Source organism: Pan paniscus, chromosome 19, assembly GCF_029289425.2.
Source record: "Pan paniscus chromosome 19, NHGRI_mPanPan1-v2.0_pri, whole genome shotgun sequence".
Taxonomy (NCBI): Eukaryota; Metazoa; Chordata; class Mammalia; order Primates; family Hominidae; genus Pan; species Pan paniscus.
In genome coordinates this window covers 21,006,199-21,027,441 of record NC_073268.2, presented here as the reverse complement: position 1 = coordinate 21,027,441, position 21,243 = coordinate 21,006,199, and the positions used below count along the sequence as shown (strand labels likewise).

Sequence of the window (21,243 nt, the reverse complement as noted above, 5' to 3'; positions counted from 1 at the left end):
GCCAAGGAGGAGGTGCCCAGAATGGGGATCAGGCAAAGGTCCAGAGCTCCTTAAGGGGGTCATTGGCAGAAGGGTGCCAGCCTAGACGGCCTCTCCTGGGCCCCAGGCACGCTCTGACCTGGGGCCGGAATGCTGCAGCACCAGGCATGGCCAGCAGAGGGACCCCTGCGCTCAGAGCGCCGCAAACCCTCCACCTCCTGGGAAGGCGCAGCAAGACATAGGAAGGAGGATGGGGCTGGAGTTCTGCAATGAGGCCTTGAAGCCTCTCCTCCAGGCGCTGCCTGCTCCCTGACGCTGACTCAGTCCTCCAGCCAGCCTTCCCGCCTCTGGCTTTCTCCTACCCTTCAGCTTTCCCCCAGCTGTAAGCAACCCAAGCTCACCTGGCCCACCTCCTGCCCACCTCTCCCAGTTGCCCTCGGGAACTCTCTCTGGCCAGCACTCTGTCTCTGCAGAGTGGGCTGAGCCGGGGGCCTGGAGTCAGAAGCACATGTATCCCAGGCTAGGTGTGTGCCTGGCTCACTCTGAGACTTTGGACTTCCTCTCTCAGACCTCCCCTTCCACATCTATGCAGGGGGGACCATGTCCTGCCTCACTGATAACTGGAACAGGCCCCTGTCCCTCCCCAACACCACCTCCTTCTCTCTGTCAGCTCAGGCCTGTCCCCCACCACCCTAGGCAGCTATCAGACCCCTCCCCCACACCTCAGAGCCCTCACCGTGAGCTGCTTGGTGGATACTCCACTCTCCAGCGCAGCCCTGTTCATGGCCCGCAGGGTCTCGAAGTCTGGGGCCTCGATGAACACCACGTAAGGGACAAACTCGGCCGTTCGTAGCACCTTCACTGCCTACAGAAGGAGAAGGCAGGGTAGGGAGTATATCCCCATGTCTGTCCTAGGAACCAGAGAAAGGCTGTGAGGGTAACGGGTTGGGGTGAGCACTTGGGAGTGGATGAGAAAAGGGTGCCCGGGGGTCTGGGACATGAGTTCTGGGACAAATGACAAACAGCTGGCAGGTGGCTGGGGTGACTGGAGGAGACTAGAGGAGGAATGGGGACTCTGGAAGGCTGAGAAAGGTTCCAGGTGGGCTGGGTTTCTAGCAGTAGTTGAGGGCAAAGGGGGTACATGGGCGTGTTCAGGTGACAGGTGTCTGGAACTATATGGGGGAGCAATGAGGCAGCAGAGAGGACATTGGGCAGGCTGGGAAGCAGCAAAGTGGCGGTACCTGGGGGTTGACATCCAGCACGCACACCTTCCCAGCAGCGACCACGCCCCGGATGGAGTCAATACGTGTGCCATACAGGTTGCCCTCGTATTCGCCATGCTCCAGGTAGCGCCCAGCACGGATGTCAGCCTCCATCTCCCCACGGGACACAAAGCTGTAACCCTGACCTTCCCGCTCTGAGTCTTTCGGCCGCCGGGAGGTGTCTAGGGGGATGGGGGTAGGTTGGACCGAATGGGCACGGGCAGGTTACAGTGCCTCAGACACATATATGCACCCCTACCCAGGCCCCCGTTTCCCAGCCTTGGAGGTGCAGTCTGCTCCCCATCTTGCCAGCACTGCTGCCTTTGCACACACCTGCCCCCCCACTCTCCCCATTGGCACACACAGAGACATGAGCTGGTAATCATGGTCCAGCCCAGAGCCCACAGAAGAGAGGCTGAGGTCCAGAAAGGGCAATGTACAGCCCAAAGCCACACAGCAAGAGCCAAGCAGACCAGGGCAGTGCTCTTAGTCCTGCCTCTGGCAGCCAGGAGCTTCCGCCACCCCCGCTGTTTCTGCCACTAAGAAGCCCTGTCTTCCACAAGGCTACACACGCGCAGCTCGTAGCCTGTTTCACCCGGGTGCACAGCTGGGCACTCACTTTCTTCACGGCTTTTAGCAAGTGAAACAAGAGCAGGAAAGTGGACGCCAGCCCAGCCCGCTAGGCCACCTGTTGGCTGGACACCTCCCTCACCCTTCCTGAGCCTGAAGTTCCCCTAACCACCCACAGAGGGCATGCACCCCAACCCGTGTACCCAAAGGTACCACCTGGCCTGGTGCCCATGAAGATGCCCATTCGGTGGGCCCAGCCCTGGCCCCAGGGGAGCCCTGCTCCTTGTCCCCAACTCAGCAGGGCCCAGCTCCCACTCACAGGGCACCGTGGTGCCATAGCGATCTGGATCCCACATGATGAGCTTGTTCTTCAGGCTGCGCCGTCCCACGCCCTGAGCCCCAATCAGTACCAGGGTTTTCCGGCGGAACGGGGGCATGCGGGCCACCTCCTCATAAATGAGCAGCTCATGACGGTCAAACTCTGGACACAGGGAGATGGCGCTGCTCACCAGGCTGCACGGTGAGGGAGGGGCGGAGCTCTCAGGGAGGCTGAGGGCAAGAGGGCTTGGAACAGGGGAGCAGAGGGGAGTTGGGCAGGGCCTAGGGGCACGGCTGGCAGCATCTGAGCCAGGCACGCATCGTCACAGGTGATGGGTGGGGACAGGGAAAGGCATGCCATGTTAGAGGAGGGCAAGGGAGGGGGAGCTCTGATACCCACCTGCATTCTTGGTGGTCAAATACATCATTCGCTTCTTTTTCTTTCCTGAAAGGCTGCCGCATAGGGTCCCTGGCCATAGGGAGATGGGTGAGTGAGGCAGACAGGGCCCTGTCGGATCCCAGATTGGAGGTGTGGGGTAGGGGGGACCTCCTACCTGAGTTTGGTGTCAGCTCCAGGTCCCTCTTGACAAATGCTTTCCGCTTCTCCTCCAGCAGCTGGCTGGGAATGAGCCCAGCACTGCCCCCTTCGACGTGGCATGCCTGAAACGGACATGAGACCAAGATCTGCCTGAGCAAGAGGACCCCTCCCTGTGCCCTCGCCCTCCCATGCACCATACCTGGAGAGATGCGGGGGTGCCCGCAGCTCACCTGCCACCAGTTGGCATCATCCTGGTTTACGATCTGGAGCAAGTCCCCGGCGTTGAAGCGCAGGCCTGCTTCCTTGCAGGGGATGAGGCTGTCTCGGGCCGGGTCATAGTCAAAGTGACATTTCACAAATACCTGGGCCCAGGAATCAGCAAAGGGTCGGGGGAAGGGTCAGCAGAAGGCTGCAGGTGGAGGTCTACCCCATGCCCCCTCTTTTCACAAAGACGCAAGGGGCAATCGAACTGTCCCCCTGCAGGAGTGATGCCTCCAGGCCTGCCCATGCTCCTCCCTGGTGCCAACCTCCCTTTGCATCTAGTACTACAGGATTCAGATCTCAGGACCAAGGATGCGGGACCACCAAGTAGGGGACAGGACCCTGGCACCTAATCCTGGATCCCTCCCTCCACTCACCCTCTCCCCTTGGAGAAGGGCTCTGGTGGAGGGCGAGAGACCCAATAGGATAGGTAGACAGAGCAGCCACACCCCCAGAATTGACCAACCAGGAGACAGCTGTCCAGGACATATGACAACCCCACCCTGCGCACGCGCACAAACGTGAAGAACGCTGACCACAATGCAGGCGCTCTCTCATACACTTGTACCCCAGGCTGTGGCTGCGTGCATAATGCCAGCCAATGTGGGAGCATGTGCAGGCGCAGCAGCGGCAGAGGCCTGTCCGCGGCTGCGGTCAGCTGCCCCTGGGCTGCAGGTCCCACCCCCATCTTCCCTGGAGGAAACCAGTAGGAGAGGAGGGCCTCCGTGAGACCTGCAACCCTGACAGCCAGGAGGCTCAGCCATCCCTTGGGCCTTGTGCTGGGTGAGGGGCACACCTGGCGGGGCAGATGGGGCTCCTGGTAGCTGGGCAGGATCTTGAGGATGACACTGCCACTGGCATTGCGCAGGAGCTCCTGCAGTGCGCGGGGGTCACTGCCCACTGGCTGCCCGTTCACCTCCTTGATGATGTCACCCACATGCAGCAGGCCTTGCTGAGCCACCATGCCCCCATGCAGAATGCGCGCGATCACCAGCTCGCCGCCCTCCACGCGGAACGTTACACCCTGGAGGTCAGAGGGAGTGTAAGATGAGGCCCCAATTGCTCCAAGTCAGAATCTTCAAATAGTCTCCTAATAGCTCCTCCATTCCTGTCCCTACCCACCCACCCCCACCCTCACAAAGTCCTCCTCCATCCTTCTGCCTAAATTCTTCACTTACAGCAGGTACTAATGAGGGGAGAGGTGGGCAGACTGGAGAGGTGCGGATACAGGTGTGTGTGCAGTGTCTATGGTCTCCTGGGTCTTCCCCCGACCCTTTGCTGCATCGATCCTTCCCTGCACAAAGCTGGCCCCATCTTCATCTTCAGACCACGCTTGGCCTTTTTTGTCCGTTCATTGGTTATTCTCAATCCCCCCACCCTCACCAGCACCAACTCTGGCCCTGCCCAGTCCTCACCAGATGTTCTCCGGCTGTCTTGCGGATGCCCACCATGCGCACAGCGTCGGGAGGTACAGGCTGGTTGCTGAATGTAGGGTCCAGGCCAGGGCTGGGGGGTGGTGTCTCATAGGTCTTTGAGGCCACAGAGTCGTGCGTCTCCAGGAGGGACTGAGGGGTGGTGGGAAGAGAAGGGACAATGGGGCAGTGTCCCGGGTCTCTTCCCATCCCAGATCCAACTTCCTGCTGGCCCATCCAACAGCAGCATGCCCCGGTCCACCCACCTCCTGCTCCCTCACCCCAGCCCTAGCAGCCAGGAACCTGGAAGTGGGGCTCCTGGAGGATGTGGGCCAGCTCGGCGGCTGTGCTGCTCTGCTCAGCCAGCTGCGCCAGGTCCCGCAGGATCTCCTGCACCAGCTCCAGGTTGTTGTCTCTCACGGCCTCCAGCTTCGTCTCCTCCAGCCTCTCATGGGCCTGGGGGTGGAAGCAGAACAGGTGGGGCTAGGAGCTTCCCCAGGAGCCCTGGGACACCAAGCAGGGTCCTCCCTCAGCCCCCAGGCATTTTCCCCATCCCACCCCCCAGCCCCAGCTTCAGCTCCTCACTCACTGACAATCATACCCACACGTGCACATGCATTCCTTGCTGTCTTCTTTCTTCCCCAAAATTACTAGGACCTAGTTTAGGGAAGGAAGAAACCAAAGGACAAACCTTCCTTTCCATCCCCTTGCCACAGAGGGTCATTAGAAGTTACCAAATTGTCCCCAGCTCCCAGGACCCTATATGCATTGGCGTTCAAAGATGGCTTCTTCCACCAGACATCATGGTTGGGTGGGGCCTTGAAGACCCTGAAGCCCAGGATGAGGAAATTAGGGAGGTAGAATAACTTTCCCAGGGTCAATGGGACTTGAACTTGCGTCTCCAGGCCCTCAACTCAGTGTTCCCAGCGAATGAGGGGACAGGAAATCAGAACACGGTGCCGGGAGCAGGCCCTGCACCTATTTGTTGCTCTGCTGGCTCCGGGCTCCATACCAAGGAGCGCTGAAAACGGAAAAGGAATCCTTCGCCAGTGACCAGCCCAGTGGGGAGTGTTAGGTTAGATGGGTCAGGAAGAAAGGAATTCCATTTCAACAATATATATGAAGACCATTTTTCCCCTCTGAATCTTTGAAAGATCATTGCAGACAACACAAGCCACTTTACCCCAAAGTATTTCAGCATGTATTTCATAGGAACAAAGATATTCTGCTGCATAAACCACAATACCATTATCACCTGCAAGAAATTTAACATCGATTCATTAATACATTATGTAAGACAGTCCACATTCAAATGTTCACTCTTGTCTCAAAAGTATCCTTTATAATTTTATTTTTTCTGATTCAGGATCTAATTGATGATCATATGTTATATTTGGTTGACACATCTTTTTATTCTCCTCTAATCTAGAATAGATCCCAATAACTTTTAGACTTTCAGAACATTTGTTGTTTTGTTTTTTTTGTTTCTGTTTTTGTTTTGTAGGGACAGGGTCTCACTACGTTGCCTAGGCTAGTCTGAAACTCTTGGCTTCAAGCGATCCTCCTGCTTCAGGCTCCCAAAGCCTGAGATTACAGGCATGAGCCACTGCACCCAGCCTAGACATTTTTAGACTCCAGGCCAGTAGTTTTTAGGATGCTCTACCACTAGATTTAGTTGATTGTTTCCTCATGATTAGACTTACGTTAATCCTTTTGACAAGAGTTCTATGTAGGTGATCTTGTGTCTTTGTGTCTTTCCCATACTTTGAGACTATGTGACTATTCTGTTCCCCCAAAATCCTTCACCAATGGATTTAGTGTCAATTTATGACCCTTGCCTAAATGAGTTATTATACTGGAGGTTGCAAAATAGTGATTACCTAATTCCCATCATTCCTTCTACATTTATTGGCATTCTACTATAAGAATGAGCTTTTCAGCCAGGCACAGTGGCTCACGCCTGTAATCCCTGCACTTTGGGAGGCCAAGGCAGGTGGATTACCTGAGGTCAGGAGTTTGCAAAACAGCCTGGCCAACATGGTGAAACCCCGTTTCTACTACAGATATAAAAAATTAGCCTGGCGTAGTGGTGGGCGCCTGTAATCCCAGCTACTCAGGAGGCTGAGGCAGAAGAACCACTTGAACCTGGGAGGTGGCGGTTGCAATGAGCCGAGATCATGCCATTGCACTCCAGCCTGGGCAACAAGAGCAAAACTCCAGCTCAAAAAAAAAAAAAAAGAATGAGCTCTTCTTTTCTCCCTACCACCTTACTCCTCTTTCTCTCCTTCTCTCTCTCATGATATCACTATGAATTTTTTTTATTCCATGTGTTCTAATCCATTACGATCACCGTTGACCCAGTTTATCCCAAATTTGTCCAGTGGGAGCCCCATTCACACCTCTGTCCTGTTGACATGTTCCCATCAGTCCTTGAGCATCTTCTTCCCTTCTGGCACAGGCTCATCTGATGCATTCCCTACCCCAGGTCTGGAATCAGCAATTTCTCCAAGGAACCCTGATTCCTTTTAGCAGGAGATAGTATTTAGAAACCAAGATGTGGACACTCAATACCCATTGTTTCTGGGCATCATTTCTTTGGCAGTCATTAGTAGATACTAATGGCTCCAAATAAAATTAAAGGATTTTTCTCATCTTCCCCCATTCCATATTTGTGTCTCCCTTCTCCTTCAGTGAGAACTTATTTCCCAATAACATCAGTATATTTACTTATTTGTTCTGTTCTTCAATATTCAAAGCAGTTTCAAAATTGCTATACAACTGCTACTACCTATCACAAATCTATTAGTAAAAATCAGCCGGGAAGGGTAGTAGGGGCGTAAGGGATAAAAGACTACACACTGGGTACAGTGTACACTGCTTGGGTGATGGGTGCATCAAAATCTCAGAAATCACCACTAAAGGCCAGGCGCAGTGGCTCATGCCTGTAATCCCGCACTTTGGGAAGCCAAGGCAGGAGGATCACCTGAGGTCAGGAGTTCGAGACGAGTCTGACCAACATGGTGAAACACCATCTCTACCAAAAATACAAAATTAGCCGGGCATGTGGCACATGCCTGTAATCCCAGCTACTCAGGAGGGTGAGTCATGAGAATCACCTGGACCCGGGAGGCAGAGGTTGCAAGGAGCTGAGATCGCGCCACTGCACTCCAGCCTGGGCAACAGAGCAAGACTCTGTTTCCAAAAAAAAAATTAAATAAATATATTGCCCTTTCTTACATAAAACACAGAACACTGTATATACCCTTTGATACCCTAGGGCTTTTATTTAACTGGTTTGGTTTTCTGGCTTTTTATTTAAAAATATGTCATAGAAATCACTCCATGAAACTGCATGGAGATCTTCCTTTATTAATTATTATTGTTAGTTTGTTTGAGACAGAGTCTTGCTCTGTCACCCAGGATGGAGTGCAGTGGCGCGATCTTGGCTCACTGCAACCTCTGCCTCCCAGGTTGGGATTACAGGCATGAACCACCATGCCCATCTTATTATTTTAATTACTGCATTTGACTCCATTGCATGACTGGATTCCTGTAATTTATTCAACCAGTCTCCATGGGTATTTAGGTTGTTTCTAATACTTTGCTATTGCAAATAATGTTGCAGTAAATGACTCCGGCATAGTATTCTATATCTGTGGAGAAGATCTTCCATGTAAATTCCTAGAAGTCTTGCTGGGTCAAGCAGCAAATACATACGTAATTTTCTTAGATATGACAAATTCCCCTCCATAGGACTTTGGCCAGTTTGCTCTCCTGCTAGCACTGTATGAGGGATTTTCTTGAAGCTCACCACCAGAGTGTTGATCAAACATTTGCATGTCTGCCAATCACATGGAGGAGAAATGATCTCTCAGTGGGGCTTACTTTGCATTTTGCTTATTATGAGTAAAGTCAAACATCTCTCCATATGATTAAGGACCATCTGTATATCTTTTTCTGTGAACTGTCTACTCATGTCTTTCCCAATTTTTCTGTCAGGTCTTGGTTTTTATTCTTTTCCCTATTTTAAAAAATGTTTTCTCTCTATTGGGAAAATTAGCCCTTTGTGATATTTCTTGCAAATGATTTCCCCCAGTTTGCCACTTGTCTTTTGACTCTGCTTGTGGTGTTTTTGCATGCAAAAAAAAAAAAAAAAAAAAAAATTTAGGTCAGGTGCAGTGGTTCACACCTGCAATCCCAACACTTTGGGAGGTCAAGGAGGGAGGACTGCTTGAGCCCAGGAGTTCAAGACCAGCCTGGGTAAGATGGGAAGCCCCTGTTGCTACAAAATATTTTAAAAATTCACCTGAGCATTTTTAATCCTCATTTTAATGCATGGTGGCATGCACCTGATGTCCCTGCTACTCTTACTTGGGAGGCTGAGGTGGAAGGATCACTTGAACCCAGGAGATTGAGGCTGCAGTGAGCACTGTTTGCACTACTGCACTCCAGCCTGAGTGACAGAGCAAGACCCTGGCTCAAAAAACAAATTTTTTAATGTGGGTGAATTTAATAATCTTTCATGCATCTGAATTTTGAGGCATAGTTTTTTGTTTTTTTGTTTTTTTTTTTAAGGGAGGGCTTTTCCCATATACAGAGCCTTGTTTTCTTCTAGGACGTGTATGATTTATATTTTCACATAGAGATCTCTGATCCGCTTGGAGTTTATTCTGATATATGATGTGAGGAATAAATACACTTTGATATCTTTCAAAATGACTATCCAGATGTTCCAATACCATTTATTAAAAATTCATGGCAGGGCACAATGGCTCACACCTATAATCCCAACACTTTGGGAGGCCAAGGCAGGAGGATCACTTGAGCCCAGGAGTTCAAGACAGCAAGACCCCATCTCTATTTTTAAAATTTTTTTAATTAAAAAAATTCAAAAGAAAACTATTGTTTGATTTTTTTTAGGTGTGAGAATAGTAGTGTAGCTTTAAAGAATCCTTTTCAGTTGAGCCCAGGAGTTTATATACACAATGAAACACTTGCAGATACAATCTGTTATGGCTGAGATGTACTCCAAAACAATGGAGGAGAGAGGGAAGCTGGTAAAGGTGTGGATGAAACAAGATTATGCATGACTTGTTGAATGTTGAAGTGGGGTGCTAGGTGATGGAGGTTCAGGATATATTCTTAAATTTTTTCATAATAGAAAATTTGTTTAGCCATGAGATGGTGAGATTTGAGTAATACTTCATAAGACTGCTGTGAGGATTTGGTGAGATGGACACAGTGCCTGGCAGACAGCAGGTGCTCAATAAAGGTTAGATGCTTTCTGCCTTCTCTTTTCCCAAACAGGCCAGGGAACAGCACCCCACATGGCCCCACAGCCTCCCATACCATCCTCTGCCGGGTGGGCAGCATTTTAGACTGACATCCACAACCTACTGGGGAAACAGACAACTGATGGGGCAAAGGAGTAGCATTTGGGGAAAGGAACAAGCCCCAGAGGGCTGGTCTTCCACAGACCCCTATGTGACTTTCAGTCATTTAGCTCGGCCCAGCCTATGGAGCCCCAGAGTGAGGGAGGCGTCCCAGCTCTGGCTCTATTACCCTGTGCCTAGGACAATGTTGGAATCAAAGCCCAAATAACTGAGTGTCAAGAATAAACAATGGCACTCAGGCAGCAACAATCTCACCATGGCAACCCTTGCATGGCTCTTTTGGGTTAACAGGAGCCAGCTCTGGCACAGGTGTCCTGATGTGAGCATTAGAGAGGTCACTCATTTTGACTTTAGCACTATCTGGTCCACGGATGGAGGACAAGTTTTCCGAGGAGACGTGTGTGATCAAGGGGGAAGCCAGGGTGCCTCCTAAGCTGCTTACCTCCTATCTTTGACTTTATGACATTCCCACCATGGGCTAATCCATTCCTCCTCCTGTGGCCACCCCTGGACGTTTTATACCCACAGATATGAAAGCACAGCTCTCCAAGCTCAACCTCATAGCCCAGAGGAAACTTTAAACATTTAATCATTCAAATACAAAACCAACAACTCAGTAGGCTGAACAAATAATTTTTTTTTTTTTTAGACGGAGTCTCACTCTGTAGCCCAAATTGGAGTGCAGTGGCACAATCTTGGCTCACTGCAACCTCCACTTCCTGGGCTCAAGCAATTCTTGTGCTTCAACCTCCCGAATAGCTGCGACTACAGGCACGCGCCACCACCCCTGGCTAATTTTTTATATTTCAGTTGAGATGAGGTTTCACCATGTTGCCCAGGCTAGTCACAAACTCCTGAGCTCAGGTGACCTGCCTGCCTCGGCCTCCCACAGTGCTGGAATTACAGGCGTGAGCCACCACACCTGGCCTAAATTAGATTTTTTAAATGATATAACAAGGATCTAAGAGAACCCACCACCCAAACTAAAAAACAAAGCTCTTGTCAATATCCTACATCTAACCACATGCCCCACTCACCCTTCCCACTTGCAGAAATCACCATCTTTTTTTTTTTTTTTTTTTTTTTTTGAGACAGAGTCTCGCTCTATCGCCCAGCCTGGAGTGCAATGGCACAATCTCGGCTCACTGCAACCTACACCTCCCGGGTTCAAGCGATTCTCCTGCCTTAGCCTCTCGAGTAGCTGGGATTACAGCATGCACCAACACATCCGGCTAATTTTGTATTTTTAGTAGAGACAGGGTTTCTCCATGTTGGTGAGGCTGGCCTTGAACTCCAGACCTCAGGTGATCCGCCCGGCTCAGCCTCCCAAAGTGCTGGGATTACAGGCATGAGCCACCATGCCCAGCTGAAAGCACCATCTTGATTTAGTGTGTTTGTCATTCCCTGGCTTCCCAGTTAAAGAGTTTTAATGTGTCTGTATGTATTCTACATACTTCTGAAATTCTGAAATGAATATAGTTAATAAAAAGGGAATCGTGTCTGTCCAAATGCGTTTTTTTTTTTGTTTTTTTTTTTTTTGAGACAGAGTCTCACTCGTTGCCCAGGCTGGAGTGCAGTGGCACAATCTCGGCTCACTGCAACCTCCGTCTCCCAGGTTCACACCATTCTCCTGCCTCAGCCTCCCGAGTAGCTGGGACTACAGGCATGCACCACCATGCCTGGCTAATTTTTTGTAATTTTAGTAGAGATGGGGTTTCACCGTGTTAGCCAGGATGGTCTCGATCTCCTGAACTGGTGATCCACCCACCTCGGCCTCCCAAAGTGCTGGGATTACAGGCGTGAGCCACCGCACCCGGCCGTATTTTCTATGACATAAAAAAAGGGGGGAATCATGATTTTATCCATCCCTGGGGTCTGATTTTTTTTCACTTAACATTAAGTGAACAATTATTTCCCTTACTACTTTTTTACTCACTATTATTTTGCTAAGACTTATTCTTCTTTTTCATGTTAAGTGACACATGGCCCAGAACTAGAAGAGTGATTTGAATTTCTGTGGTAGCCATTCATTTCATTCTGCTCTGAAAATTATCCTCAGCAAAGCAGGGGATCAAGCTCATGGTAGACCAGAAGCTTGGGTGGGAGACACAGCTAGTTTATAGTGGCACCAGCCTGCACTCTGTTCTGTTTGCTCCCAATCCAGAGCTGTAGCAGGCTGCAAATGCAAACACTACACAGTCATTTCACTGAAAAGTTTTCCCTCTGCCCTCCACTCCAACCCCCCGATCATGGCAAAAGACAGGGAATTCCTATTTGAAGCCCTGGTTCATAATTAAATAGTGAAATTAAAAGCTGAAAGATGTCCCAGAGAGTAGTGTGTCAGAAAGTAAAGGAACTCTTTAATCTGGGTTTGACAGATGTGACTTGCTTTAGCCAATGGGCCATTATCAAATGTGAGCAGAGGCTTAGAAAGTGCTTGTGACTGGAGGCTTGTCCTTCCTTGCTTGTGAGACTACCATGTGAAGGTGGCTGAGGATGAGAGACCCTCCTAGAGGATGAGAGACCACATGGAAAGGGGTCTGGCCATCCCAGACATTGCAGTTTTCCCAGCTAAGACACCAGACATGTGAGTGAGGCCATCCCGGACCACCCAGCCCCAGCTAAGCAAGCCCAGGCCAGAAGAACCACCCAACCAACCCACAAAATCAGGGGAATTAAATCACAGTTGTTTTAAGCCACGACACAGCACGATGGTTACACAGCAAAAGTGAACTGATACACTGGCCTCACCACTACACCCTCTGCTTGTCATGTCCCCTTGTCAGAGCCCCTATCTTAGTGACCTCCCTAGACCTTTATTCTTCTAGGGCCCTGTCTTGCTTTCCCAGGTCTTCCACCCTAGCCTCCCCACAGAACAAGAGGCCTCCCTGTGAACTCTAGTCTGAAGCTAAGATTATAACAACTCTTCCTGATTCAAAAATCACTTCTGGCCGGGCGTGGTGGCTCATGCCTATGTAATCCCTGCACTTTGGGAGGAGGCCGAGGTGGGTGGATCACCTGAGGTCAGGAGTTCAAGGCCAGCCTGGCCAACATGGTGAAACCCCATCTCTACTAAAAATACACAAATTAGCCGGGGATGGTGGGCCTGTAATCCCAGCTACTCGGGAGGCTGAGGCAGGAGAATCGCTTGAACCTGGGAGGCAGAGGTTGCAGTGAGCCGAGATTGCACCATTGCACTCCAGCCTGGGCAACAAAGCAAGACTCCGTCTCAAAAAAAAAAAAAAACTTACACTTCCATAACCTCCACCTAGCCCCACCCACGACTCTGAGGGATAGGTATCATTCTACCCACTTCTCAAAAGAAATAACTGGGCTGGGCATGGTGGCTCACACCTGTAATCCTAGCACTTTAGGAAGCCAAGGTGGGAGGATCACTTGAGCTCAGGAGTTCAAGACCAGCCTGGGCAACACGGTGAGACCTCACCTTTCTTTTAAAATAAATACATAAAGAAATATTAATTTTTTAAAAATTCCTCCATAAGAAATAACTGAAGTTCAGAGAGGTTGACAGATATACCAAACTCACAAAGCTGGTCAGTGGAATCTTCTGACTCCAAGCCCTGTGTTCTTTCTTCTTCATCTCATGTGAATTAGTTCACACCAGCCTTCACATGCCTCTCAGCTGTCCCCATTAGTAACAATTTTTCTGAATTTCTGAATGTCCCCTGCCTTGGATTCCTCACCTTGGCCTTGTCTGCAGCTGGAACACCTGCTACTGGATCCATGTCAGGCCTCCCAGATGCCAGCCACCTGCCAGGGCCGCCACTTGCTGTGTGCAGCCAACCGCCTGGACTTCTGATCTCTCTGCCAGACTTGACTTCCCTTAGGGCCTTTAACCCTCTGGGTTTGTATCCTCAGGCCCTGTCCCTCCCTGGTCCCAGATCTACCCAGCCTGGCCCCTCCTACACTGTCTGCCACATACCCAGACAGAGTCAAGCCCAGCTCCACAGTGTAAGGGAGGGAGGCCAACAGCTACCACATGTGGCTCCAATCTGATTTCATTCCTGTGGGTTTCTGGGCCACTTCACCAAGTTTTTGCAGCTGGATCTTTGATCACAGTGCTTTGTCTATTAGGTTAGAAATTTGTCTGTGTACACATAATGATTAAAATTGGTGAGAAGGAGGAAGTAGTTCCCATTGTCCAATGCAGGGAGCTCTGAGAGACACTGTCTTTGATGAGAGGAGTGGCAAATTTACATTGCAAAGGCTCACCCACACAAGGACAGAAGAAATGTATGGCTTTTTTTTTTCCAGTGGGCTCAGGTAGGCTCCTTTATGGAGATTCACTTCCTGTTTGTTTCACAACCACAGGGAGAAAGAAGTTACTGGATTGCCTTAGCCCATTAGCCTCATACTGGGGGTCTCAGAGGGGAAGAAACGTCCATACTCTCTTCTATTGTGCTCTACAAATCCGGAACCATACCAGGAATTTCTTGGAAAAAATCCTGACAAGCTTCTCGCCAAAAACGTTCTAGAGAAGGGAGTTTACTTACAATGTGACACAGCACATTGGTTCATTCTCAATTAGGCTTTACTGTGAGGTCCCAGGACTGGGGCATTGTGGTGTCCAGTGAAAGGAAGACAGACTTGGGCTTCATCAGGAAAACAAACTATCTGGCAGTTCACTGCCATAACCCCAGCACTGTGCCTGGTATGTGGCGAGTGCAAAATAGGTATTGGATGGATGGATGGATGGATGGATGGATGGATGGATGGATGGATGGATGGACAAATGAGTGAATGACATAGCCAGCCAGCCAGCAAACCCATCATTAGAGAGCTGTCGAGTGGACTGGACCAGAGAGGAATGCTATCAAGGGGGACCCTGCTTTGAAGGGTATTGGCAAGAGGGCTGTCTCATTCTGAGACTCTGCCATCACAAAGCAGAGTCTCACTGTCTCACTGTGGAGACAATAGCTAAAGTACCCAGAGGTGATGTGGGCTCATAAACCCAACTCTGAAATCAATTTTGGAAAGTTACAGATGTTGAGGTTCAAAACTGCACATATTCATCAATTTCATTGCCAAGTGCCCATTCTAGAGAAACCCTCATATGCATGCAGAAGCAGATGGATATGAGGATGTTCACTGCAGCACTGTTTTTAAGACAGCAAAATCAGCAGTGACATACACATCTCTCAGGAAGGGAACCAATAAACAAACAGCTCTATTCATGTATTAGAACAGGGGTCCCCAACCCCCAAGCCATGGACCAGTACTGATCCGTGGCCTGTTAGGAAGTAGGTGAACAGCAGGAGGTGAGCAAGCATTACTGCCTGAGCTCCACCTCCTGTCAGATCAGTGGTGGCATTAGATTCTCATAGGGGCACCAACCCTACCGTGAACTGCACGTGCCAGGGATCTAGGTTGTGTGCTCCTTATGAGAAGTCTAACAAATGCCTGATGATCTGAGTGGAACAGTTGCATACCAAAACCACCCCCCTCACCCTGATCCGTGGAAAAATTGTCTTCCACAAAACTGGTCCCTGGTGCCAAAAAGGTTGGGGACTGCTGTATCAGAACACCACACCGCAGTTCAAATGAATCTCCCTATCTCTATCTATATCTATACTTAGGTCGATAGCTGTACTACTTGTATGAAATAGAAATCTCAAAAACAGAAGCACCTTACACTATCATTTCATTTATATAAAATTTAAAAGCACACGTAATGGCCAGGCATGGTGGCTCACGCCTGTAATCCCAGCACTTTGGGAGGCTGAGGCAGGCGAATCATGAGGTCAGGAGTTCTAGACCAGCCTGGCCAATATGGTGAAACCCTGTCTCTACTAAAAAAAAAAAAAAAATACAAAAATGGCCAGGTGCGGTGGCTCACACCTATAATCCCAGCACTTTGGGAGGCCAAGGCAGGCGGATTGCGAGGTCAAGAGATTGAGACCATCCTGGTCAACATGGTGAAACCCCATCTCTACTAAAAATATAAAAATTAGCTGGGCATGGTAGCGCATGCCTGTAGTCCTAGCTACTTGGGAGGCTAAGGCAGGAGAATCGCTTGAACCCAGGAGGCGGAGGTTGCAGTGAGCTGAGATTGTGCCACTGCACTCCAGCCCAGTGACAGAGTGAGATTCCATCTCAAAATATATATATATATATACACACACAAAAATTAGCTGGGCATGGTGGTGCATGCCTGTAGTCCCAGCTACTCGGGAGGCTGAGGCAGAAGAATCGCTTCAACTTGGGAGGTGGAGGTTGCAGTGAGCCGAGATTGCGCCACTGCACTCTAGCCTGGGCAACAGAGTGAGACTCCAGAGGAAAAAAAAAAAAAAAAAAAGCACACATAACAAAGGTAGAGCCAGTCATGGTGGCTCATGCCTATAATCCCAGTGCTTTGGGAGGCTGAGAGGATCACTTGAGGCCAGGAGTTTGAGACTAGTCTGGACAATGTAGCAAGACCCTGCCTCTACAAAAAAATTTAAAGATTAGCCAGGCATGGTGGTACATATTTGTAGCCCCAGTTACTCAGGAGGCTAAGGCAGGAGGATCATTTGAGCCCAGGAGTTCCAGGCTGCAGTGAGCTATAATTGTTTCACTGTACTCCAACCTGGGAGATGGAATAAGACCCTGTCTCAAAAAAAATCCCACAAAGGTATATTGTTTACAGCTAAACACATATGTAGGCAAGATAAGCCAACATTCAATGAAATGACATCAATCTCTAGGCAGTGGTTACCTGTGGGAAGGGAATGCAGTGAAAATGAGGAAGGGGAGAGGCATTAACTGTGTCAAACTTTTTATTTATTTATTTATTTTTTTTGAGACAGTGTCTCACTCGGTCACCCAGGCTGGACTGTAGTGGCATGATCATGGCTCATTGCAGCCTCGACCTACCCAGCTCAAGCAACTCTCCTGCCTCAGCCTCTTGAGTAGTTGGGACTACAGGTGAATGCCACCATGATTAGCTAATTCTATTTTTTTATAGAGACAGGATTTCACCATGTTGATCAGGCTGGTCTTGAAATCCTGAGCTCAAATGATCCACCCACCTTGGTCTCCCAAAGTGCTGGGACTAAAGCTGTAAGCCACACCGTACCGTGTGCCTCATACTTTTTATTTCTTAAGAAGAAGTGGCAAGAGTCAAAACAAACATTATTAACATTTTGGAGATGGGTACTCAGGAGTTTGTTATTTTTTTATGCTCTTTTGTATTTATTCATTCAACAAATATTCAGTGAGCACCTACTATGTGTCAGGCATTTTGTAGGCTCTGGGGATACTGCAGTGAATCAAAAAGACAAACATTCCTGCCTTCATGGAAGTCTCTATGTTTGAAATGTGTATAATTGTTATTATTTATTTACTTATTTATTGAAGACGAGCTCTCACTATGTTACATGAACTGCACTTGAGCTTCTTGGCCTCAAGCAATGCTCTCACCTCAGCCTCCAGAGTAGCTGGGACTACAGGTGCGTGCCCCTACTCCCAGCTTCTTGTCTTTATCTTTAGTAAATGAGTAGGATCTTCGATTGCTGAATGAAAAGCACCCTGCCTTTCTCCAATCTCCTCCAATCTGCTCAGTTTTCTCTTCCCCAGAACTTCCCACTATTAAACCTCTGCAACTTTTCATCTTTCGCTGTTAACAATCTTCCCAAGTCTTCAACCATTCCACAGATAATGTGAATAGGCTACAACCCAAGGACATGGTGTCCCCTGCAGCAGCAATCCCCACTCCAGTGGGACGTGGTCCTCCACATCCCATGCCAGGGCCAGCCATAGCCAGCCTGTGACAGAGTCCCCGCTCTATAGAAAACCCACCACCTGGCTGTACCTTCTTTCTCCCTACCCTTGCTGTCATTGCCGACTTCCTGGTCACCTCCACCACCATGCACTGAAAACCCTGGGGACTGCCTCAGTCTTCTCCCCACCCTGACGCCTGCCATAGCCCTAAATGCCAATAGGTGTGTGGACAAGCCCATCCCACTCCTGAGCCTTCCATTTCTGGGTGTCTTCAACACTGATGACCTACCTGTCCACTGCAGCCCCACCCTACGTTATCATGGCATCCCTAGAACTGTCCTCCTTGGAAAACTTTCACCTCCTACCTCCCTTCCTCTGACCTTGGTCTTTTTCTCTTCCATCTATATCCCCACCATCACCCCTCAAATACTCTGTGACCTCAGAGAGCCACCGAGCCTTCACCTCCATTTTCTCCCTGTTCTGCCTCTTTCCAGCCTGGGCCTCTTTTCTCTGAGCCTCTCTCACCAGCTCCCTTCACAATTCCCTGCATCCGACTTCCACAGCCCCAGGCCAGCACATGCCCTGGACCAAAGCCCCCGCTCCTTTCTCTTCCTCTCTGGATGGAGTCACCCCCACCCTGGGAAATCGGGCACCTGACATGGACAGTCGAGGTCCCCATCCATTTAATTCCTTCTCCCTTTCAGTGACCAGTCAAACCTTCCCTTCTGAATCTTCCTGCTCCATCTCTGATCCCTAATTCCCAGGAGAGGACTGCTCCACCTTCACCAAGAAATCTGAGCAATTAGGTCTGATTTCCCACAGCTCCCAGCCTTGCCTCCAACGCAGCCATGGGCACCATCCCCACCTCCCCTCCTCAGGAAAGGGGGCATCCTTCCACACTCCCTGGGGCAGGATCCCAGGTGCCTTACTGTACCCTAGCCCTTACTGCCAAACACCAAGTTCCACCAATTTACCCTAAGGTCTGGGACCACAGCTCCAGTTCAGGCTCTCAGCATCTTATACTCAATCCACTAAAGAGCCACTAACTGGCCTCTCCAACTTCAGATATAACCCCCCAACAGTCCTCCACATGGCTGCCAAAACACCCACATTTGGCCATCACATCCCTGCTTAAATAATGTAAAGCCTGCCAGGCACAGTGGCTCATGCCTGTAATCCCAGCACTTTGGAAGACTGAGGCAGGCAGATCACCTGAGGTCAGGAATTGGAGACCAGCCTGACCAACATGGAGAAACCCCATCTCTACTAAAACTACAAAATTAGCTGGGCGTGGTGGCACATGCCTGTAATCCCAGCTACTCGGGAGACTGAGGCAGAAGAATCACTTGAACTCAGGAGGTGGAGGTTGCAGTGAGCCAAGATCACGCCATTGCACTCCAGCCTGGGCAACAAGAGCAAAACTCCTTCTCAAAACAAAACAAAACAAAACAAAAACCATAAAGCCTCCCTGATACTCACAGAAGGATGCCCAAGCACCCACATACAGCCCCCAGTGCCCTCCAGACCTGCCAACCTTTGCACAGCTCGCATTGTCTCACACTTGAGGCTCAGCCTCACACCAGCACTTCCAATCCCCTGCACACTCCTGACTCTTTCTTACCTCTGTGCTTCTGCTCAAGCTCTTCTGTGGCCCAGAATGCCCTCCCCCTCTTCCTCATTCTTCCACTCAGCTCAAGTGGTCCTTCCTCCAGGAAGCCCTCCTCACCCACCCCAGGCTGGGTTAGACACCTGTCCTTTATGCTCCCAAAATGCATAGTGTATCCACCTCTATCACTGTCATTACCAAATTGTCCTATAATTTTCTCTTTTAGTGAATCTCTCCCCAACCTGATACATGGCAGGTGACCTTAGAAAGACATGCACACAAAACGCCCAAAGGCAGAAGGACAGGCAAGATGAATTCTAGAGATTCTCCAACATGTGCATGCTAGCCCACACCAATCACACACTCCACAAGCTGGCAGTCAACAAACATCCACCCACGCACTCACCAGACAGGTGTGGGGGCAGCCCCCTCTACCTGCAGCCACTCAGGTCATCACCTGGGCATGATTTTCTTCTACAATCCCCTTCAGGGGGGCCTCTTGTGCCACATGTCCCATTCCCAAAGCCCTCTGTAGCTAATACCCCATCCCCTACTGTGCCTCCCCAAGCACAGTGCCCTTGTGCCCACCTCCCTGGAGCACTGTACCTTGGCCAGGGATCTTACTATGGGACTTTCCATAATGCCTCGAAGGAAGATCAGGTCCAGCTCTGCAGCCCCCGTGGCACTGGGGAGGGATCCCAAGTTGTCCAGGACTTGCTGCATGGCTGGGGGAAGGTACGGGCAGTGAGATACATAGGTACCAGCTGGGTACAGAAGACCAAAACACACCACAATACTTGCCACTTCCCCACCCCCATGTCCCACAGAAGGCAGCCCCTCCCCGGCAACATTCCCCTCCCTGGCAACATTCCCCTCCCTGCCCAGCACAGGCACCCCAGGCCCTTGAATGCCTAGGACAGGGATCCTGGAGGAAGGGGACAGTTTCCTTGGCCTGTTCTCTCCACCCTAGGTAATGCCAGCCTGAGCAGGTGGGAGGCTCCAGGCAGCTGGAAGAGACTCTGAGGTGGAGAGAAGGGAGAAAGGGAAGCAGGTGTCAGGTTGCAGATCCTGCCCTGCACCAGAAAACCACAAGCTGTTGGGTGGATCACTTGAGGCCAGGAGTTCAAGACCAGCCTGGGCAACAAGGCAAAACCCCATCTCTACTAAAAATACCAAAATTAGCCAGGCATAGTGGTGTAGGTCTGTAATTCTAGCTACTCAGGAGGCTGAGGCAGGAGAACTGCTTGAACCTGTGAGGCAGAGATTGCAGTGAGCTGAGATCACGCCACTGCACTCCAGCCTGGGTGGCAGAGCAAGACTGTCTCTGGCCGGGCGCGGTGGCTCACGCCTGTAATCCCAGCACTTTGGGAGGCCGAAGCGGGTGGATTGCCTGAGGTCAAGAGTTCAAGACCAGCCTGGCCAACACAGGGAAACCCTGTCTCTACTAAAAATACAAAAAATTAGCTGGGCGTAGTGGCAGGCGCCTGTAATCCCAGCTACTCGGGAGGCTGAGGCAGGAAAATCGCTTGAACCCAGGAGGCGGAGGTTGCAGTAAGCTGAGATCCTGCCATTGCCCTCCAGCCTGGGCGACAGAGCAAGACTCCGTCTCAAAAAAAAAAAAAAAAGAAAAGGAAAAGAAAACCACAAGCTCCTCACTCAACCTCTAGATGGGCTGAAGCCCAGGGCTCAGCCACCTGTACCTGGCAGGCTCAAGGATGAGACAGACAGTACTTGGAGCAAGTCCCTGAGTACAGGCCCAGAGTCAAGCAGGCAGCCACACAGGAGCCAGGGCCTGCAGCCTCCAGTCTAAGCACCACTAATTCAGTGTGACATTGTACAAGTCACTGTCCCTCACTGGCCTCAGTCTTTCCTGCCTGTAAAATGGATGGATTGGGCTAGATGATGTCTACAGGCCTTCAGCTCTGAGTGACAATGATCTATAATCACCGAGAAATTAACATGGATGATAGGAAGTCAAAGCTGAGGCCTGGAACGCTGGCAGGAGCTAGGGAAACAGGCACTGGAGGCCTTGGTGTGACCCAAAGGCTGAGGTCACACCAAGTCATCACAGGGATAAGCAAACGCTCAGCCCGAAATGGGACATAATGGAGGACACGATAACACCTGCAGCTGGGCCGCAACAATGCCCCCGAGACCTGAGGTGAGGGCTGCCTTCACTCACTGA

The 21,243-nt window shown here is 50.3% G+C and overlaps 1 protein-coding gene across 9 annotated transcripts in view; it reads right to left on the bottom strand.

The window, feature by feature from the left end:
* MPP2 (MAGUK p55 scaffold protein 2) overlaps positions 1-21,243 on the bottom strand; it is a 42,009-nt gene that overhangs the window by 3,207 nt on the left and 17,559 nt on the right. For 8 of the 9 annotated variants that reach the window (XM_055101775.2, XM_057300313.2, XM_003828177.6 and 5 more), the window contains 10 exons: positions 19,665-19,783; positions 4,644-4,796; positions 4,344-4,493; positions 3,725-3,952; positions 2,898-3,029; positions 2,684-2,789; positions 2,530-2,598; positions 2,131-2,292; positions 1,221-1,423; positions 716-844 (listed from right to left, as the gene is read on the bottom strand). In XM_055101775.2, coding sequence (XP_054957750.1) covers positions 716-844; positions 1,221-1,423; positions 2,131-2,292; positions 2,530-2,598; positions 2,684-2,789; positions 2,898-3,029; positions 3,725-3,952; positions 4,344-4,493; positions 4,644-4,796; positions 19,665-19,783 — 1,451 coding nt within the window. Of the gene's footprint in view, positions 1-715; positions 845-1,220; positions 1,424-2,130; positions 2,293-2,529; positions 2,599-2,683; positions 2,790-2,897; positions 3,030-3,724; positions 3,953-4,343; positions 4,494-4,643; positions 4,797-5,523; positions 5,596-19,664; positions 19,784-21,243 lie in introns of all 9 variants that reach the window. The other variant, XM_055101776.2, reaches the window with a different exon arrangement.